Source organism: Carcharhinus amblyrhynchos, chromosome 9, assembly GCF_965287045.1.
Source record: "Carcharhinus amblyrhynchos chromosome 9, sCarAmb.v2.hapA, whole genome shotgun sequence".
Lineage (NCBI taxonomy): Eukaryota > Metazoa > Chordata > Chondrichthyes > Carcharhiniformes > Carcharhinidae > Carcharhinus > Carcharhinus amblyrhynchos.
The window spans coordinates 96,230,364-96,252,883 of NC_137332.1; the positions used below are offsets into that span (position 1 = coordinate 96,230,364).

The window sequence follows — 22,520 nt, forward strand, 5'->3', positions numbered from 1 at the left end:
GACTCTTACAGATTCAGTAATCTATAGCCCGGCTTTCTGATCAATGCCAATCGATCGGAATGTACCAGTAATAGGATCATTGCTGACTACGCCAATTATTGTGGGAAATTACTACTTCAGAGTCAGACTGGGAGTGCAACAATACAGTTTTATTCAATGAAGCTTTGTGGAGAAAAGGCACTGGCATTCTGCAGTGCTGGGCAGCTACTTTCTCTCAATAATACAATAGGAGCGGTTTGTTTTTATACTTTTCAGACAATGGATAGTCCGGACATTAGCCATTTAACACGTTGTTATAGTTGAGTATTATCAGTAATTTAACACATCATTGCAGCCAGACAGATACAGACATTGGCATTTAACATTGCATTGTTCCATAGAATGGAAACATTTCCTCCATCAGTGACTATCAATGACTTAGTTTTGGTCTATAAATACAGTAATTGGTTTTCCTGCATTTATGTATTCCTGTTCCCATTTATGGCTAATCTCCTTATTGTCCTAGATCTGTCCTTATCTTAAAAGTGTCTCAAGCTCTCTACTGGCTCCCTACAGTATCTGATTCCTACATTTTTAATTTTAAATAACTGTCTGTCCTGCACATTTTTAGTTTCAAATAGCTGTCTGCACTAAAAGTCAGTGCCGGCTTAATGTCTCTCTCCCAGGTAACTTCTTTTATGTGCCAAGTAGCCATCTTTGCGATTTTTCCCACTACAGGGCTATGGGGAGAGAGTGGGGCAATGGATTAATTTGGGATTGATACAGAGCTGTAGGGGGAGATTGGTGAAGTGGGATTAGATTGGGATCGATACAAGGTAATGGAGAGGGCGTAGGACAATGGGATTATGGATGGAGTGCAGGTCAGTGATTTTTTTGGGATTCACATAACCGTGGGGAAAGATAAAGCAGTCGGATTAGTTTGGGATTGATACAGGATTGTGGAAGAGAATGAGGTATTCTGCCTTACGACAGGGATCTTGGGATATTGTGGATCAGTGGGTTCAGTTGGGACTCGTAACATGGCTCTGGGAAGGTGCAAGGCGGAGAGGATGTGTACCGGATTTTGGGGATTGAGAGAACATAAGAACATAAGAAATAGGAGCAGGAGTAGGCCATCTAGCCCGGCACTGGGATTAGTTTAAAAGTGTTTTCTTGTTGAGATCCCTGCGGAATCTGATGAAATCACTTGGGGTTGAGGGCAAATTTCCACAGATTCCTGTTAGCAGTGAAGGAGTTAATGGATGAATCCCTGTTCAAATTGCTGCCTCTCTTCAGGTTTTCATCTTTATCCTGAACAGACTGGAAAAAGTCAGTTGGATAAAAGGTTTTATTTTGCCAGAAAACTTGTCTTGGTGACCTCTTGGTGTCCTCTTTAAGGACACAGAGAGCGGGGTGAAATGAAACTGAAAGTTCAGCGAATAACAGAAGCAGGAGCAGCAATGGAGATGGCCGTCAGTAAACACATCTTAATCCTGAGTAAGAATTTAACCTGCTCCATCTGTCAGTCTCTGTTTGTGGAGCCGGTGAGGCTGGTCTGTGAGCACAACTTCTGTAAACCCTGTATCCAGAAGTGTTGGGGAAAGCAGCGTCAGGCTGTGTCCTGCCCGGAATGTCAGCAGTTTATCCCCCGGAGAAGTTTCACCAGTAACAGAGTGCTGGCTAATCTCTGTGAGAAAACCAGGCAACTGGAGCTGAAACTGGAGGAGGAACACAGGGAGAAGCTGAATGGGGACACAGGCAACGAGCAATCTCTCTGTGAGGAACACGGGGAGAAACTGATCCTGTTCTGTGAGGATGAAGAGATTCTGATCTGTGCCAAATGTGTAGACTCTCCCCCACATTCAGTCCACAGACTCCTAACTCTACCAATAGCTTTTGACAAGTACAAGGTAAGGGGACACAATGAGTTACCGTCTCCGTGCTCATGGTGTTTATTGGGCTGTAATAAGTTAGTGGACAAATGTTGCTCTGTCCTATTGCTCGCTTTTAACTCAATACTGACGCCGGACAGTGGGAAATGTGAGTGTTAATATTAATAGTGTGTGAAAGGTCTTACAGCCTCTATTTACACTGACATGATATGGATGCAGTCCCAGGTTTCAGCTTTCTTCATGAGGGCTGTGTTGTCTTGATATAATTTCTGGAGTTGGGGGACGCACTGAAATTGATTCTGTCCCTGGAGAATTCAGCACCTGATTTCCTGTTTATAACCGGGATCTTGGGTTCATGTCATACTATCTGTAATTCCAATGACATGCCTGGACTTGCAAAATCTCACTAACTGTCCTGGCTGGAGACAATGCACATCTCTTTAACCTATGTTTAACCCTGTATCCAGTCACATTGTCTGTACCTTTAAGACTTGATTACCTGTAAAGACTGGCATTCCAACCATTATTTTGTAAATTGAGTTTGTGTCTTTATATGCCCTGTTTGTGAACAGAACTCCCACTCACCTGATGAACAAGCAGCGCTCTGAAAGCTTGTGGCTTGTGCTACCAAATAAACCTGTTGGGCTTTAATCTGGTGTTGTGAGACTTCTTACTGTGTTTACCCCAAACAACGCCAGCATCTCCACATCTAAACCCCGCCCCCAGACTCCAGCCATTGGTCAACGCACACGCCAATCCTCATCAGCATTATCTTCCCAACCAATTGGGAAATGAACAAAGCCTTCAAGAAGTGATTGGCTAATTTTATTTTACAGTCATTCCCCAACACCTAGAAAATGATAAACTCAGTTTCTCATGTCCCGGTGATATTTCTTCTGGATGGACGGCAGCAGAATCCTGGAGATTAATCTTCAATTCAGGGAAACAACAGGCTATCATGGGAGGGTCGGTTAATCCAGGTGAAGAGTTTAAGATTTGTTAACGTTCCTTCATTACAGTCTGTGCTCATGATTTCTGTAGGGTAACGTAGCTTTATGTAAATTTTCTTCATTACAGCATTTTCTTCAAATCTGTTGCAATCCCACTAATTTTATCATCCAGGTAAACAACACACTCCATCTCCACCCCACACTCCCCCTGAGAAATTCAACCCCATAAGTCTAAACCTACCAGTCAACTGTCACAGATTTAGTCTGTGCCCATGTGTAGAGGCTCCAGTGAATCCCCAGTGAATACACAAGACCAGCACACAATCAAACACAATTACTATACAATGAACAATGTTTAAATAATACGCTTCAACACCAGTCCACTGCCCAGTGAAATTCAACACCTGAAGTCTGCAAATCCAACCCAACTGTCACAGTATTAGTCTGTACCTATTTGTATGAGGTCCATTGAATCCCCAGTTAATCCCCAAGACCAGCATAATATCAAAAAAGGTGTGCTGGTTAGATGCTCTGGCTAAACTCTCCCTCAGTGTGTCTGAATAGATGCTGGGAGTGAGGTGACTGGGATATTTTCACAGTAACTTCATTGCAGTGTTAATGTAAGCCTGCTTGTGACACTGATAAATAAACCTTAAGAATTACTTTACACTTAACATTGTCTAAACTATCAAAGATGTGGAGATGTTGGCATTGGACTGGGATAAGCACAGTAAGAAGTCTCACAACACCAGGTTAAAGGCCAATGGGTTTATTTGTTTGCACAAGTTTTCAGAGCACTGCTCCTTCATCAAGTGAGTGATGAGTTGTATTTGCAAACAGGACATATATAGATATAAACTCAATTTACAAGATAATGGTTGGAGTGCAAGTCTTTACAGGTAATCATGTCTGAAAGGCCTTGAAGAAGGAACACATCCAAAGATCAGAGGCTGAATGCTGGTGACTGCTGAAGTGCTTTCCGACAAGAAGAGAACAGTTCTGCCTGGTGATTGTCGAGCGGTGTTCAGTCATTCATTGTTGTAGCGTCTACATGGTCTCCCCAATGTACCATGCCTCGAGACATCCTTTCTTGCAGCATATCAGGTAGACAACATTGGCCAAGTCACAAGAGTATGTACCGTGTACCTGGTGGATGGTATTCTCATATGAGATGATGGTATCTGTGTCGATGATCTGGCATATCGTATAGAGGTAGCTGTGGCAGGGTTGTGTGGTGTTCTCCTGAAGGCTCCTCACTCACCTGATGAAGGAGCAGCGCTCAGAAAGGTTATGCTACCAAATAAACCTGTTGGACTTTAACCTGGTGTTGTGAGGCTTCTTACTAAACTATCAAATCCATTCATATGTTCTATACACCATGAAGCTGTTGTTGGTTTGAAGATATACCTGATATGATACAGTACCTTTCACTCTGTCAGTTATAAAATGCTCGTGCCACATGTTAACACCTCTCCCTGAAACCTCTCCTCACAGTTTGTGATATATCAGCAGACATTACAATGGACAAGTCTTTGAAGGTGTCGGCACAAGTAGAGAAGGTTGTGAAGAAAGCTTATGGAATGCTAGCCTTTGTAGGGAAGGGTATAGAGTACAAGAGCTGCCGTCTAATGCTTCAGTTGTATAGAACGTTGGTTAGACCGCATTTGGAGTACTGCGTCCAGTTCTGGTCACCTTACTACCGGAAGGACGTGGAGACTCTGGAGACTGTGCAGAGGAGGTTTACCAGGATGTTGCCTGGCATGGAAGGTTTGAGTTACGAGGAAAGGTTGGAGAAACTGGGGCTCTTCTCCTTAGAAAGACAGAGATTAAGGGGGGACATGATAGTGGTATATAAAATACTGAAGGGAAAAGATAGAGTCAATAGTGGTAGGCTTTTCCCTAGATTGGGGACAATTACGAGAGGTCACGATCTAAGGGTGAGGGGGGAGAAGTATAATTTGGATATGAGAGGAAGGTTTTTCACGCAGAGGGTAGTGGGGGTATGGAACACACTACCAAGTAGGGTGGTGGAGGCAGGCACGTTGGACTTGTTTAAGATTTACTTAGATAGACACATGAGCGAAACATGGATGGAGGGTTATAGCAGAAGGTATTAAATAGGGTCAGAGCCTCGGGATGACACCGGGAGTGTAGAATTACATGTTGACGTTTTCGTCTTTTTATTCCACAGGTGTCGGTCCAGCTTGTTGTCAAACGAGGGGCATGCACATGGTGGGTCGTGCGTGGGCTGCTCTTGGAGGTTCCGGGTGTGGCCTAGTACTTCGTGTCGTTGTGTGTGCTTAATCCTGGACCAGCAGACGGGCACTGCAACAGCTCAGTGACTATCACTGCTAGCTGTGCAGATACTTGGATTTGGGCCTGTGTCTGTGGGAGTTTGCGCATTCTCCCTGTGGTTGCGTGGGTTTCCTCCGGACGCTCCGGTTTCCTCCCACACCCCAAAGATGTGCTCTTAGGCTGATTGGTGTAACAAATTGACACTATTCTCCCCTGAATCTGGCTAAATTAGGGGTTCCACTCACATACACACAGGGCAGGGTAGGTGTAGGAAGATGCAGTGGCACGGGCTCGTTGGGCCGAAGGGCCTCTTTCCCGTGCTGGGTTGTTCTTTGTTCTTTGGATCACGCTGAGATCTGATTCCATTTTTAGGACCAGCTGAAATTATCCTTGGATTCCATGGAGAAGGAAAAGAAAAATCAAAGTGAATTCAAACAGCAGCAGGAGAGGGAGATTTCAGAACTGGAGGTGAGTATAACTCCAGTTCCCTTTCAACACTGCAATCCTTTAACAACGCACTGTTTAAACAATCTCTCTCACTGTCATAGCAACTCACTGGATCCCTGGAGCAAGACATCTCCGCACAATTTGCTCAAATCCATCAATATCTTGAAGACAAAGAGAAACATTTAACCGAAGAGCTGAGGAAACAAAAGGAGGAAGATCTGCGACCAATGGAGGAGAATCTGAAAGGAATTGAAGAGGAACTGGCTTCACTTGAGGGGAAGATATTGAAGCTTTCTGTAGACATCGAGCAGCAAGACAGTGTCTCCTTTCTCAAGGTGACCCTTTATGACCCAATCCCCAAACTGTTGGTGTGATTGTGAACCATGAAGTGGAGATGCTGGCACTGGACTCGGGTGGGCACAGTAAGAAGTCTCACAACACCAGGTTAAAGTCCAACAGGTTTTTTTGGAATCACATGCTTTCGGAGCGCTGCTCCTACTCACCTGAGCAAGGAGCAGTGCTCTGAAAGCTCGTGATTCCAAATAAACCCGTTGGACTTTAACCTGGTGTTTTGAGACTTCTCACTGTGATTGTAAACAGCATTTTATAATAGCTGGCTGCAGAGTAACCGGAACCAGAATGAAAGGATCCAGAAAAGGAGTGGGAGAGAAGAGATGGTTGACCCGAAACCGAGGGGTGGACTTAGAGACCTGTGAGGAACACTGTGGTAGCAATCAGAAATCATTCATACTGGGGAAGTTGAGGGAGGGGAGGACTGGGAGGGACCTGTCCCAATGGGGACAAAGCAGACCATAGAAGGTCATCACCAGAGAGTTCTAGGCATAGGTGGGTGGAAATCCCAGTTTGGAGGCAATTGTGATTCAGTTTTATATTCTGCCTGATTTTCCTTTCATATCAGTGGACCTGGTGAGCTGATAGCGGATTGGTATTGCCACTAGAGTAATGTTCTGGTGACTTGCGTTCGTATCCTACCATGACAGATGAATTCAATAAAAGTCTAGAATGAAAAGTCTGATGTTAACCATGAAACAACTGTCATAGAACCCATCTGGTTCACTGAATGTTGACTCTTAAATACTCTCTGAAATGACTGAGCGAGCCATTCAGTTCATGGACAATTAGTGATGGGCAATAAATGCTGGCCCAGCCAGCGACACCCACATTCCCTGAATAAATAAAAAGAAACTCTCAGACCCACACACAGGACAGAGAAAGTTGTGACCATTTGTACATTCACTTCCACCTTGACTAACAAGCTGAGAAAATGCTGTTAACCTTTATTGAATCTTGGTTCAATCACACTATGTTCTGGTCTCCCTATTTTAAGAACAATATAGAGTCAGTTGATGTGAGGTAACAATCTCAGGAAATACTGAAGAGTGCTCTCTTCTGAACACTCATGATGCTACACAAATATCCTGCCCTCTACGATGGAGGATCCCAGCATATCAGTGTAGAAGATAAGGTTTAAGCATTCACACCCATTTTCAGCCAGATGTGCCAAGTGGAGGATCCATCTTGTCCTCCTCTAAATGTCTCCAGCATCACAGATGCCTGTCTTCAGCCAACTCGATTTACCCCACATGATATCAAGAACGGCTAAATGTGATGAATACTGAAAAGTCTCTGGGCCCTGACGGTATTCCAGCAATAGATCCTTCAGAATAGCCACAATTCTAACCAGGCTGTCCCAGCATAACTGCAATACTGGTGTATAGCTGACAATGTGCAAAATTGCCCAGATATGCCCTGTCCTGAAAAGCAGGTGAAATCAAATGTGTGCTGCTCTGAGTTGGGGACAGTGATGTTACCCCTCAGTACAGCATATATTCCATAGAGAGACAGCAGCCAGTGGAGCAGCTCCTGGACTCTTCCATTTAGCTCCAGGGCAACATATGGCTCAATATCACCTTCCTGACCTGCAATCTACCAGATTGGACCAGGGCACCAGATGCATGGGAATAGCTCCATGTGTGAACTGCCCTCCGAACCATACACCACCCCGACTTGGGACCTTATCCTGCACTGTCCCTAGGTCAGAATCCTGAAACTCCTTTTCTAACAGTACCATGGGTGTACCTACACCAGATAGACTGCTGTGTGTCTTTTAAATTGTGATGGATTCAATGTAGTTGATGGAAGAAAATGTTTCTCTTTTTGAGAAAAAACAAAATTAATATTGGGGGATATGCCTGTGTGCCATTGACCTTACATCATCATGTGTCCTCTGATGTCCTCCTTGGTTTATAAAGACTTGAGGGCAGAAGTCATTTTAACCAGCACTTGGAACATGGTGTCAGGAGTGGGATTTGAATCAAGCCCTTGGAAAGGAACAACTCAGGCCAGTCACTAATAACTCCAGTATGGAAGTGTTTACCCAGGGGCTGGTTAGAATGTGGAGTTTCCCCCACATGCAGTAATTGAGGGAAACAGTTCACTAACCAGAAGGCAGAGAAATATGTATTGAGGAAAGAATTAGAAGGTTATGCTGATGGGGTGAGAGAGGTGTAGCAGGAGATTTGAGTGGACTGGAGCAGAAACATGAGATAAACTAATTGGACTGAGAGCAGTGACATTGCTATTCCGTCCCATGGGTGCTGGCACTGAGAGCAGTGACATGTTGGGGTTCAGTCCCATGGGTGCTGGATCTGAGCGCAGTGACATGTTGGGGTTCAGTCCCATGGGTGCTGGTGCTGATTGCAGTGACATGTCGGGGTTCAGTCCCATGGGTGACACCAATTCAAATACTCAGTAATTAGAGGCTATTTGACTGCATGACCATCACAACGAGCCTCATTCTGTTCACATCGGAGCTGCTGCAAGTGTCCAGGAGCTGGTACTTTAACTGTTGTCTCCCTGTCAAAGGAATGCTGCGTTTAAGTGTCCACAGCTGATAGCAGCAGATATTAAGAACATAAGAAATAGAAGCAGGAGTTGGCCATCTAGCCCTTCGAGCCTGCCCCGCCATTCAATAAGATCATGGCTGATCTGAAGTGGATCAGTTCCACTTTCCCGCTTTCTCCCCATAGCCCTTAATTCCTTTGTCTATCAAAAACATATCTACCCATGACTGAAATATATTCAGCAAGGTAGCCTTCTCCACTTCAACAGGCAGAGAATTCCAGAGATTCACCAAGCTTTGAGTGAAGAAGTTTGTCCTCAACTCTGATCTAAACTGCCCCCTCCTTATCTTGAGGCTGTGCCCTGTAGTCCTGCTGTCCTTTCTAAGCGGGAAGAATCTCTCTACCTCTACCCTATCTATCCCCTTCATTATCTTATACATCTCTACAAGGTCCCCCCTCAGCCTTCTAAACTCCAACGAGTACAGACCCAGTCTATTCAGACTCTCTTCATAGTCTAACCCCCTCATCTCCAGTATCAGCCTAGTGAACCTCCTCTGCACCCCCTCCAAGGCCAATATATCCTTGCGCAAGTGCGGCGACCAAAACTGCACACAGTACTCCAGCTGCGGCCTCACCAGTAGCCTGTACAGTTGCAGCAAGACCTCCCTGCTTTTATATTCTATCCCCCTCGCTATGAAGGCCAACATTCCATTCACATGGATAGAAGCTCTTTAGTTACTTGGAAAGCAGAGACCAGAAATAAATGCAACTATTAGTGTGCTTTCAAACTCTTCTACAGCTGAGGAAACCGTGTCAACACAAAGTGGCAAGGTTGTGCTACAGGTTGGTAACTGGTGTGGTATCACATGAGTGGAAGTCATGAGTGAAAACTCCACCCAGATCCCTTCACATTTAACTAAAATCACTGATTCTACATTATTGATAATTACAATCTAAACAGCAGCGTGTATATTTATTAAAATATTTCTGATTCTCTGTCTCACAGGAACTGAAAAGATTGAGAGAAAGGTAAGTATCTAATCCAAACTCACGCAGGTTTTACACTGTGATCACAGTCTGTATCCAGCAGAGAGTGATTAAATCAATCCCATTCACACAGCTACCTGGATAAAGGGGAGGATGGGGAAGATGCAGAGAGAGATGAAGGTGGAGAGATATGGAAGTTTCCAAGAAGGAGATACTTGGGGTTTCGAGGCCCGTTACTCTATACAGTGTGGAAAAAAATGAAAAAGATCATCTCTCCAGGTAAGAAACTCCACAGCTTTGTGTTCACTCTCTGTTTTCTGCTCTCATCACTGCCTCCACCCCCCTCCTGAAGATGCTGCCTGTTTTTGAGTACAGACTATTGGGGACTACACTCGAGGGACTGGTGTTGATGTGGAACCTGAGGTTGAACAATTTGGGTATGAGGGAATCAGATTTGACATCCAATCACTCAGACTCTCCATGGACTCACTGGGCAGGGATCAGACTGAGAGCACTGGATAATTGTGTTCCTCTCTGTCCCAGGACTCACCGGGCAGGGATCAGACTGAGAGCACTGGATAATGGTGTTCCTCTCAGTCCCAGGACTCACTAGGCAGGGATCAGACTGAGAGCCCTGGATAATGGTGTTCTTCTCTGTCCCAGGATTCACCGGGCAGGGATCAGACTGAGAGCACTAGATAATGGTGTTCCTCTCTGTCCCAGGACTCACTAGACAGGGATCAGACTGAGAGCCCTGGATAATGGTGTTCCTCTCTATCCCAGGGCTCACTGGACAGGGATCAGACTGAGAGCCCTGGATAATGGTGTTCCACTCTGTCCCAGGACTCACTGGGCAGGGATCAGACTGAGAGCCCTGGATAATGATGTTCCTCTCTGTCCCAGGACTCACTGGACAGGGATCAGACTGAGAGCCCTGGATAATGATGTTCCTCTGTGTCCCAGGACTCACTGGGCAGGGATCAGACTGAGAGCCCTGGATAATGGTGTTCCTCTCAGTCCCAGGACTCACCGGGCAGGGATCAGACTGAGAGCACTGGATAATGGTGTTCCTCTCAGTCCCAGGACTCACTAGGCAGGGATCAGACTGAGAGCCCTGGATAATGGTGTTCTTCTCTGTCCCAGGACTCACCGGGCAGGGATCAGACTGAGAGCACTAGATAATGGTGTTCCTCTCTGTCCCAGGACTCACTAGACAGGGATCAGACTGAGAGCCCTGGATAATGGTGTTCCTCTCTATCCCAGGGCTCACTGGACAGGGATCAGACTGAGAGCCCTGGATAATGGTGTTCCACTCTGTCCCAGGACTCACTGGACAGGGATCAGACTGAGAGCCCTGGATAATGATGTTCCTCTCTGTCCCAGGACTCACTGGGCAGGGATCAGACTGAGAGCCCTGGATAATGGTGTTCCTCTCAGTCCCAGGACTCACTGGGCAGGGATCAGACTGAGAGCCCTGGATAATGGTGTTCCTCTCAGTCCCAGGACTCACTGGGTAGGGATCAGACTGAGAGCCCTGGATAATGGTGTTCCTCTCTGTCCCAGGACTCACTGGGCAGGGATCAGACTAAGAGCCCTGGATAATGGTGTTCCTCTCTGAGCCAGAGATCTAGAGCAGTGATGGTATAATACAGGATCAGGACAAGGCCTTTTAGTACCCTCAGGCCTGTTTTGCCTTTCAGTGGCTGATTTGTGATCTAACTGTACGAATTGTACCTACTTCTGTCCCATATCTGTGTACACCTATGTTTAAAAATTACACCACTCTCGGTTTCCAATACAGAAATGAGTTTTTATCGATTGTCATATAAGACCATGGAGGAGGCCATTCAGCCCCTCGAGCCTGCTCCACTGTTCAATAGGATCGTGGCTGATCCAACATTCTTCATGTCCACTTTTCTGTCCTTTCCCTGTACACCTTTGTTCCCTTACTGATCAAAAATCAATCCGGATCAGCCTTAAATATAGAATCCCTTCTCCTACAGTGCATAAGGAGACCATTCGGCCCATTCAATCTGCACTGACCCTCGAACACCATCCCAGCCTATCCTTGTAACCCCACGTACTTACTCTGCTAATGACCCTAACCTAAACATCTTGGGAAACTAAGGGAGAATTTAGCATAGCCACTTCATGTAACCTGCACATCTTACCTGTGGGAGGAAACAGGGGCACCCAAAGGAAATCCACGTGGACACAGGGAGAACATGCATACTCCATGCAAGGCTGGAATTGGATCCGGGTCCCTGGTGCTGTGAAGTGGCAGTGCTCTCCATTGTGCCAACGTACACAAGGGTCTCTGTGGCAAGGGGTTCCAAAGACTCACATCCCCCTGAGAGAAGAAATTCCTCATCTCCATCTTAAATTGGTGCCCTTTTACTCTGGGACTATGCCTTTCTGGTCCGACACTCTCCTATGAGGGGAAGCAACCTCTCAGCATTTACCTGTCAAACCCCTTAATGAGATCACCTCTCATTCTTCTGAATTCCAAAATACAGAAGTGAGTTCTGAGATTCTGACACATCTCATGTGCAGAAATGTTTCCTAATTCCTAAACATTTGGGCTGGAATATAACCTGGTTCTGGGGATTTGTCACATTTTAGTGCCATTCTTATTACTGTTATTTTCCTTATGCTGGATTTTTTTAGGTGAGTGCCTGTCCCTGATTCAATAATATTTCTCCTGACTTGCAGATCTCTTTGCCTATTGTAAATACTGTACAACATTATTCTGTATATCAGCAAGTTCCTTATTTTCAGTGCTGCTGATCAACTGCTCCTTCCTGACAGGAAAACTGTTCTCTTTATTCTTTCATGGGATGTGGGTGTCACTGGTAAGGCCGGTGCTTAATACTCATCCTTCATTACATTGAACTGAGGGCTTGTTAGGCTATTTCAGAAAACAGTTAAGATGCCACTACATCTGTAATCACATGTAGGCCACACCAGGTAGGTACGACAAATTTCCTTTTCTAAGGGGGTATCAGAATACTATACCCAGTCTGTAATATCTGTTCACTGTACACACTGGAGTCTGGGAATATATCTAACTGTATACCGTACCCAGTCTGTAATATCTGTTCACTGTACACACTGGAGTCTGGGAATATATCTAACCATACACCATACCCACTCTGTAATATCTGTTCACTGCACAAACTGGAGTCTGGGAATATATCTAACCGTACACCGTACCCACTCTGTAATATCTGTTCACTGCACAAACTGGAGTCTGGGAATATATCTAATTGCACACTGAAGTATTTCCTGATACACAGATCGTGGAATGTGTGCCAAGTGCAATGTTACTGACATGAGATTTTAATCTGTGTCCATGCACCTTTCTCTGTCTAAAATGTTTAACATGATCTCTTTTTGAATTTCCCCAGTTCCAGCCTCACTGACCCTGGACCCAAACACAGCGCATGGTAAACTCATCCTGTCTGAGCACCTGACCAGCGTGACAGAAAATAAACAAGCGGCAAAGGTTCCTGATAATCCGGAGAGATTTGATGTGTGTTGCTGTGTCCTGGGGTCAGAGGGATTCACAGCGGGGAAACATTACTGGGAGGTTGGAGTCGGCGACAAGACTGAGTGGGCACTGGGTGTGGCCAGAGAATCAGCCAATAGGAAGGGACAGATAATACTGGGTCCTAAACATGGTTACTGGACTGTGTGGCTGGGAAATGGGAATGAATATGAAGCTCTCAATGGCCTATTGGTCCCCCTGACTGTGAGTGAAAACCCCAGGAACATCGGAGTTTTCCTGGACTATGAGGGGGGACAGGTAGGGTTTTACAATGCTGATGATATGTCCATTCTCTACACTTTCACGGACACATTCACTGAGAAACTCTTCCCGTTTTTCTATCCTGGACCATTGAATGAGGGTAAAAATGCTGCTCCTCTGAAACTGTGTCATTGAACTGTAGATTCCTAAACTGGTGATTTAGAATATTCCACATCTCACACAGTAACAGTGAGGCACAGCAGGGAACAACACGGAGAAAGTGGGCAATAAATGTTGGAGATTCTTGCATTGGGTCAGTGATTGGGGAGTGTTTCTTACTCAGAGTTCTTGGGCTGTGACCCCACACTGCAATGTGTGTTACTGTGCAGGATGAAGAGGTCCCAGCGTGAACTCTCGGACCCTCACTCTTCATTCCAGCTCATTCCATTGGGAAAGGCTCTGCTGGTCTCCCGGATACAGAATCTATGTTACAAATCCCAGGAATCACACTTGCTGTTGGGAAACAGGAGTAGCAGGATCCCAGAACCACATCACACTGGTCACGCACAGACAGGGGATAGTAATGATATAATACATCACACAGTGCTGGCTGGAGATCTCCAACTACACAATCTGGAACACCAAGATATTTAAGAGGCTTCAGCAAGTCTGAGCAAACCATCAACAGATGCAAAATATCTGTTACAGGTTTATTCTGGGATAGGCCAGTATTCCCAAATATTGGAACAGATTTGTGGAGTCAGAGGCTATTTTAGTGTCTTTAAATCAATTCCACATTGTGCCTCAATTGGAGATATTGTTTAATTTAAAATGATATTTTTCCTCCTCGTAATAATGAAGTTTCTTCTTAATAACCTCAAATTTCTATTTGGTGTTTCTCATTTGTTAAAAGAGCCACAAAATTAATCTAAAACTGCAGATGAGTGAGGAGAAAAAGATGATACTGCACATTGAAGGATAACATTATCTTCCCCTGACACAATGTGTAAAGACAGGAGTATGTTATGTACAACCAAAAAAAATAGGAGCAGGAGGAGGTCTTTCGGCCTCTTGGACTGTTCCACCATTTATTATGGTCATAGCTGATCATCCAACTCAATAGCCTGATCCTGCTTTCCTCCCATATCCTTTGATCCACTTCACCTCAAGTGCTGTATCTAACTGCTTCTTTAAAACATTTCATGTTATGGCATCAACTACTTTCTGTGGCATTGACTTCCACAAGTTGATCACACTCTGGATGAAGAAATTTCTCCTCATCTCTGTCCTCAACTGGCATCCTAGGTTTACTAGGCTGATACCGGAGTTGAGGGGGTTGAGCTATGAGGAGAGGCTGAATAAACTAGGCTTGTACTCGTTAGAGTTTAGAAGAATGAGGGGAGATCTCATTGAGACGTATAAGATGATGAATGGGATGGATAGGATAGAGGTGGAGAGACTCTTCCCGCTCAAAAAAGACAGTAGGACTAGGGGGCACAGCCTCAAGATAAAAGGGGGGCGGTTTAGAACGGAGTTGAGGAGGAACTTCTTCACTCAAAGGGTGGTGAATCTCTGGAATTCTCTGCCCGTTGAAGTGGTGGAGGCTGCCTCGCTAAATATTTTTAAGACGCGGATTGATGGGTTTTTGATAAGAGAGGGGATTAAGGGTTATGGGGAGAGGGCGGGAAAGTGGAACTGAGCAGCGACAGATCAGCCATGATCTTATTGAATGGCGGGGCAGGCTCGAAGGGCGAGATGGCCTACTCCTGCTCCTATTTCTTATGTTCTTATGCTCTTATCCCTGTATCCTTAGACAATGACCCCCTGGTTCTGGACCCCATCTGGAACATCCTTTTTGCATCTAATTTGTAGTCCTGTTAGATTTTCTAGGTTTCTATGAGATGTCTGCTTATTTTGCTGAACTCAGGGACTACAATCCTAACTGACTCAATCTCTCCTCATACGTCAGTCCCGCCGTCCCAGGAGTCAGTCTGGTAAACCTTCACTCCCTCTAGAACAAGAACATCCTTCCTCAGGTAAGGAGACCAAAACTGCACACAGTATTCTAGGAGTGGCCTCACCAAGTCCCTGTATAATTGAATCAAAACATCCCTGCTCCTGTATTCAAATCCTCTCGCTATGAAAGCCAACATGCCATTTGCCTTTTTCACTGCCCGCTGCACCTGCATGCTTACCTTCACTGACTGGTGTACGAGGACATCCAGATCTCACTGTACATTCATCTCTCCTAACTTTTGGGCATTCAGATAGTAATCTGCCTTCCCGAATTATACTACACCTGCCAGTAATTTGTCCACTCACTCACCCAGTCCAAATCACACTGAAGATTCTCTGCATCCTCCTCACAGCTCACCCTCCCATCCTGTTTTCTGTCATCTGCAAATTTAGAGACATATTTAATTCCCTCTTCTATATAGTGAATAACTAGGGTCGCAGCACTGATCCCTGTGATACTCCACCAGTCATTGCCTGCCATTTGAAAAAAGGTCCTTTTATTTCTACTCTTGGTTTTGTGCCTGAAAACTAGTTTTCTATCCACCTGAATACACTACTCCAATCTCATGTGCTTTAATTTTACGTGCTAATCTCTTACTTGGAACCTTGTAGAAACCCTTCTGAAAATCAAATAAACCACATCCACTGGCTTCCTTCATCAACTCTATTTGTTACATCCTATAAGAATTCCAATAGATTTGTCAAGCATGATTTCCCTTTCATAAGTCCAGGCCAAGTCTGTCTGATCCCGCTACTGTTTTCCAAGTGTTTTGCGATAAAGTCTGACCAGGAATTCAGAGACTTGGATTACTAACCTGGATAAAGTTTCAATTCCCACCACAACATCTGGTGAATTTAAGTTCAATTAATTATATCACATCTGGATTTAAAATTCAGCATGAGGACTGGCGACTACGAAACATGATGTGGAGATGCCGGTGTTGGACTGGAGTAAACACAGTAAGAAGTCTCACCATACCAGGTTAAAGTCCAACAGGTTTATTTGGTAGCAGAAACCACTAGCTTTTAGAGGGCTGCCCCTTCATCAGGTGAGTGGGAGTTCTATACCTGACCTGAGCCATCACTTCAATTCCACTTTTCCTTCCCTCTTTATATCACTTTTCTCCCTGCCCCTCCGAGACATTGTGCCCCTTTTCATCGGGAAGGCAACGGTGCAGTGGTATTGTCGCTGGACTAGTGATCAAGAGACCCAGAGTAATGCACTGGGGACCCAGGTTTGAATTCAATAAAACCCTGGAATTAAAAGTCTATTGATGATGACAATTGTCGATTAGTTTACTAATGTCCTTTAGGGGGAGGAAATCTGCCGTCCTTACCTGGTCTGGCCTACATGTGACTCTTTACCCAAAACAATGTGAGTGACTCTTAACTGCCCTCAGGGATGGGCAATAAATGTTGGGTAGCCAGAAATGCCTACATCCCACAATCAAATACAAAAACTCAGTTTTCCCAAATTCCTACCTTTAGTGCTCCTTGGCCTTCCGACTCTTCTGCTGCCACCCCCTCAATCTGGACCCACAGAGGTCATGTGGCAGCAAGTCAAATGGCTGAAACTTCCTCTTTGTCTGGCTTATAGCTTCCCTCTGTGCCTCATGATCCACGGAGCCCACCTTATTGACAGCAAAAATTACATCCTGTGTGACTGTGAAAATGGTAGATCTTCCCTCCTCTTCCTGCAGCCTTTGACTTGGTTGACAGCACCATCTTCCTACAGGGTCTCTCCGCTTGTCCTCTGAGGGGTTTGTACCCGCTCTTACGGATCTCATCAGATGTAGAGTAACAATTGGCTTTCCTTTCCCCTCCCACACTGTTACCTGGGGTATCCCCCAAATATCAATCCTTGGCCAATTTCCTAATTATCCACATTCTGCCACTTGGTTACATTGGAAAATTCCTCACCTCTCACATGTACACATGCAACACCCAGTTGTTATTCCACCACTTCTCACACCTCCCCATCCTCTAATTCACGAATAGCAGACTGCTTCTCTGATATTCAGTACTGGATGAGCAGAAACGTCCACCAATTCAACACTGGGAAGACAACACAGGATTGCCTTTGGTCGCTGTCCTTTATCTCTCTGGCCCTCAGCCATGTCTCCATTATTGTTGGCTACCTATTTTCCTTCTCTGTAAAATGCATTACTTTAAAGGGACGGCATGATGACCCAGTGGTTAGCACTACTCCTTCACAGTGGCAGGGACCCGGGTTTGATTCCCGGCTTGGGTCACTGTATGGAGCCTGCACGTTCTCCCCATTCTGCGTGGGTTTCTCCGGGAGCTCCGGTTTCCTCCTACAGTCCAAAGATATGCAGGTTAGGTGGACTGGTTAAGCTAAATTGCTCCTTGGTGTCAGTGGGACTAGCTAGGGTAAATGCATGGAGTTAAGGGGATAGGGTCTGGTGGAATTGTGGTTGGTGCAGATTCAATAGGCCAAATTGCCTCTTTCTGCACTGCAGGAATCTATGATATCAATGTCTAATGTTCAGATAGGAGTGACTCACTAACGGCTCAAAGCTCTGTGCTCAGCACCAAGATACATTAACATTTCTCCTGGATTCCATTGGTCTACAGTAGTGAGGTTACTCCTGGTGTGAACACGTATGGCACTAAACCCTAACTATTCCCATGGTACATATGGCAGAGAGGTTGCCTAGAGCAGTGGACATAGATTTAGTGACTGGTCACCGAGTATCCAGAAGTTTCACCTCAGATTTTCAGCTCTATGTTTTGTGTTATACATTAATCCAAAATATGCCAACTTTAATAATTGTATCTTATTTATGTAGATATTACACAGAATGTTGTTGGTGTCTGGGGTGGTGTGAATTTCAGATGGGCATCAAGCTGGGGAAATCATCCGTGGGATTTGGTGTCATTGGCAAGGCCAGCATTCATTGCCCATTCCTAGTTGCCCTTGAACTAAGTTAGATAAGAACATAAGATCTAGGAGCAGGAGAAGGCCATCTGGCCCCTCGAGCCTGCTCCGCCATTCAATAAGATCATGATTGATCTTTTTGTGGACTCAGCTCCACTTTCCCGCTCGCTCATCATAACTCTTAAGTCTTTTACTGTTCAAAAATTTATCTATCCTTACTTTAAAAACATTCAATGAGGTAGGCTCAACTGCTTCACTGGACAGGGAATTCCACAGATTCACAACCCTTTGTGTGAAGAAGTTCCTCCTCAGTCTTAAATCTGCTTCCCCTTATTTTGAGGCCATGCCCCTGAGTTCTAGTTTCACCCGCCAGTGGAAACAACTTCCCTGCTTCTATGTTACCTACTCCCTTCATAATCTTATATGTTTCTACAAGATCACCCTTCATTCTTCTGAATTCCAATGAGTATAGCCCCAGTCTACTCAATCTCGCCTCATAAGCCAACCCTCTCAACTCCAGAATCAACCCAGTGAATCTCCTCTATACCCCCCTCCAGTGCCAGTGTATCCTTTCTCAAGTAAGGAGACCAAAACCGCACACAGTAATCCAAGTGTGGCCTCACCAACACCTTACACAGCAGCAACATAATCTCACTGTTTTTAAGCTCCATCCCTCTAGCAATGAAGGGCAAAATTCCATTTGCCTTCTTAATTACCTGCTGCAATTGCAAACAAAACCATTTCAAAAGGACAGTTAAGAATAAATCATGTTACTATGGCTCTGGAGTCACAGGTAGGTCAGATTAGGTAAGGACAGCAGATTTCTTTCCCGAACGGACATTAGTGAATCAGATGGATTTTCAACCATAATGGTTTTGTGGTCACTATTACCGACAGTAGCTATTTAGTCCTCCTAAATGCGCTCAAATGAGCTCACACCTGTATCTCTGCCCTCTCTTGCTTTCTCTGTCCTACTCCCTTCCCCTATTCCTTTCGCTCTCTCCATCACTCAAGTCTAGGTTTTATGAATTCCACTAGCTGACTGGTGAGATTTGAACTGCTACCCCTGGGCCTCTGGATAACTAGTCCAGTGACGTTACCCACTATGTCACCGCCTGGGAAACACTCATTGGAAATAATGCCAAACAGATTATTTTTCAGCAACTGTGTCCAGGCTTATTTTCACTCAATCCGTAACATTTTTCCCTGGGTAATTAAACAGAGAAATGGAGGCGCTATGCTTCCAGTTCGTGAACATTCCCTCTGTGCACTATCTAGTGGCTACGATGGCCAGTCACTGTCTGCAGGCAGCCATCCATCACCATGTTGGGGAAAAGGGATTCAACACAAAACAATGGTTTCACTGGGAAAAAAATCCTTTATTGTACAGAAATCACTCTGCAGATTCACAAGCTTCACTACAATGTTAAAAAAAGTGTGAACAATTCACAATCACATTGGACCTTTCACACAACAGGGAAAGTTAATTCAAAACATTGAGCTAGCCCCAACATTGTCGCAAAAAAATTTTCACATATCCAAAAAGACTTGATGCATTAATAAAAATAGAGGATTTCATTCAGGAGAGGATGAATCGGATACACTGATCAACAAGAATCAGTCACTGCACACGAGCTCTGAACAGAATCTCAACAACGCAGGAAGGGTAAGGAAGCTAAGTCATCTGGGGGTAGAGAGTGGCAAAAATCCCAGACAGAAGCCTGTTACAGACACAGAATATGGACAAAAGGAGGAGAGAGCACACAGGGGGAGAATGTACACAAGACAGGTTACATGGGAAAAAGTGGAGCGGGGGGAGGTAGAGCAAGCGAGGGAGCTAGTGAGAGGGAACAAGATAGGTCAAGAGGGCGAGACCGAGGGGGAGGGAGGGCGAGACCAAGGGGGAAGGAGGGCGAGGGCGAGACTGAGGGGGAGGGAGGGCGAGACCGAGGGGGAGGGAGGGCGAGACCGAGGGGGAGGGAGGGCGAGACCGAGGGGGAGGGAGGGCGAGACCGAGGGGGAGGGAGGGCGAGGGCGAGACCGAGGGGGAGGGAGGGCGAGGGCGAGACTGAAGGGGAGGGAGGGCGAGGCCGAGGGGGAGGGAGGGTGAGGGCGAGGCCGAGGGGGAGGGAGGGCGAGGGCGAGGCCGAGGGGGAAGAAACGAAGGAGAGAATGAGAGGGAGTGAAAAGGAAGGAGAGTGTGACGGGGAGGGAGGGTGCGAGAGATGAAGGAGAGAGTGAGAAGAGAGAGAGAGGTGAGGAAGGATGGAGAGAGCGAGAGTGGCCAAAATAGAGGGACAGAGGGGAAGTGAGAGAGTGAGAGGGAGGAAATGGAGAGTGAGAGGGAGGTCATGGCAAAGTGAGGGAGAATGGGTCAGCACGAGTGGGAGGAAGTTGAAGATTGAGGGAGAATGGGAAAGGGTGAGAGGGATAGGGGGAAGTGGGGAGAGAAAGCAAGTGAGGGCAGAGATACAGTGAACTAGATCTGAGCTAATTTGAGGCCATTTAAGATGATGATACAAACTCCATGGCACTAAACACCTCTCCTGGTTTTCCAAATAGCATTTGCCCCTCAATATACCCAACCAAGACAAGCCAACTGTCCATGTGACTAATAACTCTGTCACCAAACCGGAGATGTTTCATGAATGTGCTCAGCTAAAGGGCACCAAGCACTGGGCAAAGGAACACTCAGCTCACTTTTCCTTACTCAGGGACAGGATCAGGTCAGTCTGGTAGAGCACAGGCTGAGGGACTGCGAGTGAGATTATCATCAGTGACCACACTACCCTCTCGGTGTGTTAAATAACAAACAGTTCAGTAATAAGGCTTGCATACACGAGGAAGTGGGCTCAGGTTAGTAAGATTTGTTTCATATTACAACCCTTACAGGCTACAGAGAGAGAAAAAGCTAATAGAATGTCATCATTTATTGTGAGGGGAACTGGTCACTTAAGTGGGGAGGATATGCTTCAGTTGTATTGGACATTATTGGTCTCCTTATTTAAGGAAAGTGTACATGTGTCAGAAGTAGTTTAGAATAGCTTTACTAGGCTAATATCAGGAATGGGTGGGTTGAAAGATTGGTGGGGTTAGGTTTGTATCCAGTAGAGTTTAGAAAAGAGACAACTTAATCGAAACCTTTAAGATTCTGAGTGGTACTGACAGCGTGGATGTGGAGAAGATGTTCCCTTTTGTGGGAGGATCTAGAACTAGGGTCAATATTTAAGAATAAGGGGTTGCTCATTTAAGACAGAGATGAGGAGAAATGTTTTTCTCTCAGAGGGTTGAGGATCTCTGGAAGTCTCTCCCTTAAAAGGCAGTGGAAGCAGAATCTCTGAATATTTTTTAAGGTTGATTCTTGATTAACATGGGGATAAAAGGCTATTTGGTGGTAGGCGGGTGGCACAGGCTCAAGGTGCTGAGTAGCCAACTCCTAATTTGTACATATGTATGTAAGCTCGAGGTACTTGCATACAATCCAGGAATCTTTGGATTTGAGGCATTCCTCCTAACTGAAAGCAGATGGGCTGATAAACTCGCTGACCTGGATCCTGAACCGGTAACACATCAAAAATTCTCAACTTTTTTGGATCCCTCCAAAATCATCTCCAGCACTACCATCCTTGAAGGTCTCTGCACTCCTCTCACCCAGGTCTCTTATTCTAACTTTGGACACCACTTGATGCCCATCCCCAATTGCCCCATTTCAGGGCAGTTAAGAGTCAACCTCATTGCTATGGATCTGGAGTCACATGTAGGCCAGACTGGGTAAGGACGGCAGATTTCCTTCCCTAAAGGAAATTAATAAACTAAATGGGTTTGTTAAGGCAGATTGGCACTGGTTTCAAAGTGACTATTGCAGACAGGAGCTTTACAATTCCAGATTATTATTTTAAGTAATTCATTGAATTTAAATTTCACCAGCTGATGTGTTGGGGATTTGAACCCAGTCCCCAGGACCTTAGCTTGTGCCTCTGAGTTATTAGCTCAATGACATTACCACTACACATCAGTCTCTTCCAAAGGGGGAGATATTAAAAGGGATCAGCAGAAGAGGTGGGTTTTAAGTCAGGTCTCGAGAGAGGTGAACAGCCATTAGAGAGGGAATTAAGAGGGGAGTCATCTACCTAATCAGCTCCCTGGTTTAATCTCTCCGCCTATCATGCAAGTGTTCCCTCAGTGCAGGCCCTGAATGGCAGTAAGAAATATGGAATGAAATCTGAACCCACAAGCTCCTGACCAAACAATTAACCAAACTGACACCAAGATTCAAGGGCACGATTCTAGGCCATTTTAGAAAACATTTCTTATTGATCCCAGTCGAGAAAGAACCTGCTCAAGAATTTCCAACACTTTCCGTTTGTAGTGGGACTCTGTCTTTCTCACCAATGGCCTAATGAAGAAAGGACATTACAAAAGATACATGCTCTGCCCACCAGG

General features: G+C 45.3%; 1 protein-coding gene across 1 annotated transcript; it reads left to right on the forward strand.

Annotated features, from left to right (window-relative positions):
- Positions 1-1,397: 1,397 nt before the first annotated feature.
- Positions 1,398-14,035, forward strand: LOC145348477 (zinc-binding protein A33-like). The gene is made up of 6 exons (XM_080196664.1): positions 1,398-1,889; positions 5,489-5,584; positions 5,665-5,898; positions 9,434-9,456; positions 9,548-9,693; positions 12,822-14,035. The coding sequence occupies exons 1-6, from the start codon at positions 1,398-1,400 to the stop codon at positions 13,355-13,357; spliced, it is 1,527 nt and encodes a 508-aa protein (XP_080052790.1). The 3' UTR covers positions 13,358-14,035.
- The last annotated feature ends 8,485 nt before the right edge of the window (positions 14,036-22,520 follow it).

Coding starts and splice junctions, on each gene's coding strand:
- LOC145348477 (XM_080196664.1), top strand. CDS start 1,398: ATGAAACTGAAAGTTCAGCGAATAACAGAAGCAGGAGCAGCAATGGAG. Junction 9,457..9,547: donor CTGAAAAGATTGAGAGAAAG/GTAAGTATCTAA, acceptor CCATTCACACAG/CTACCTGGATAAAGGGGAGG. Junction 9,694..12,821: donor GAAAAAGATCATCTCTCCAG/GTAAGAAACTCC, acceptor GAATTTCCCCAG/TTCCAGCCTCACTGACCCTG.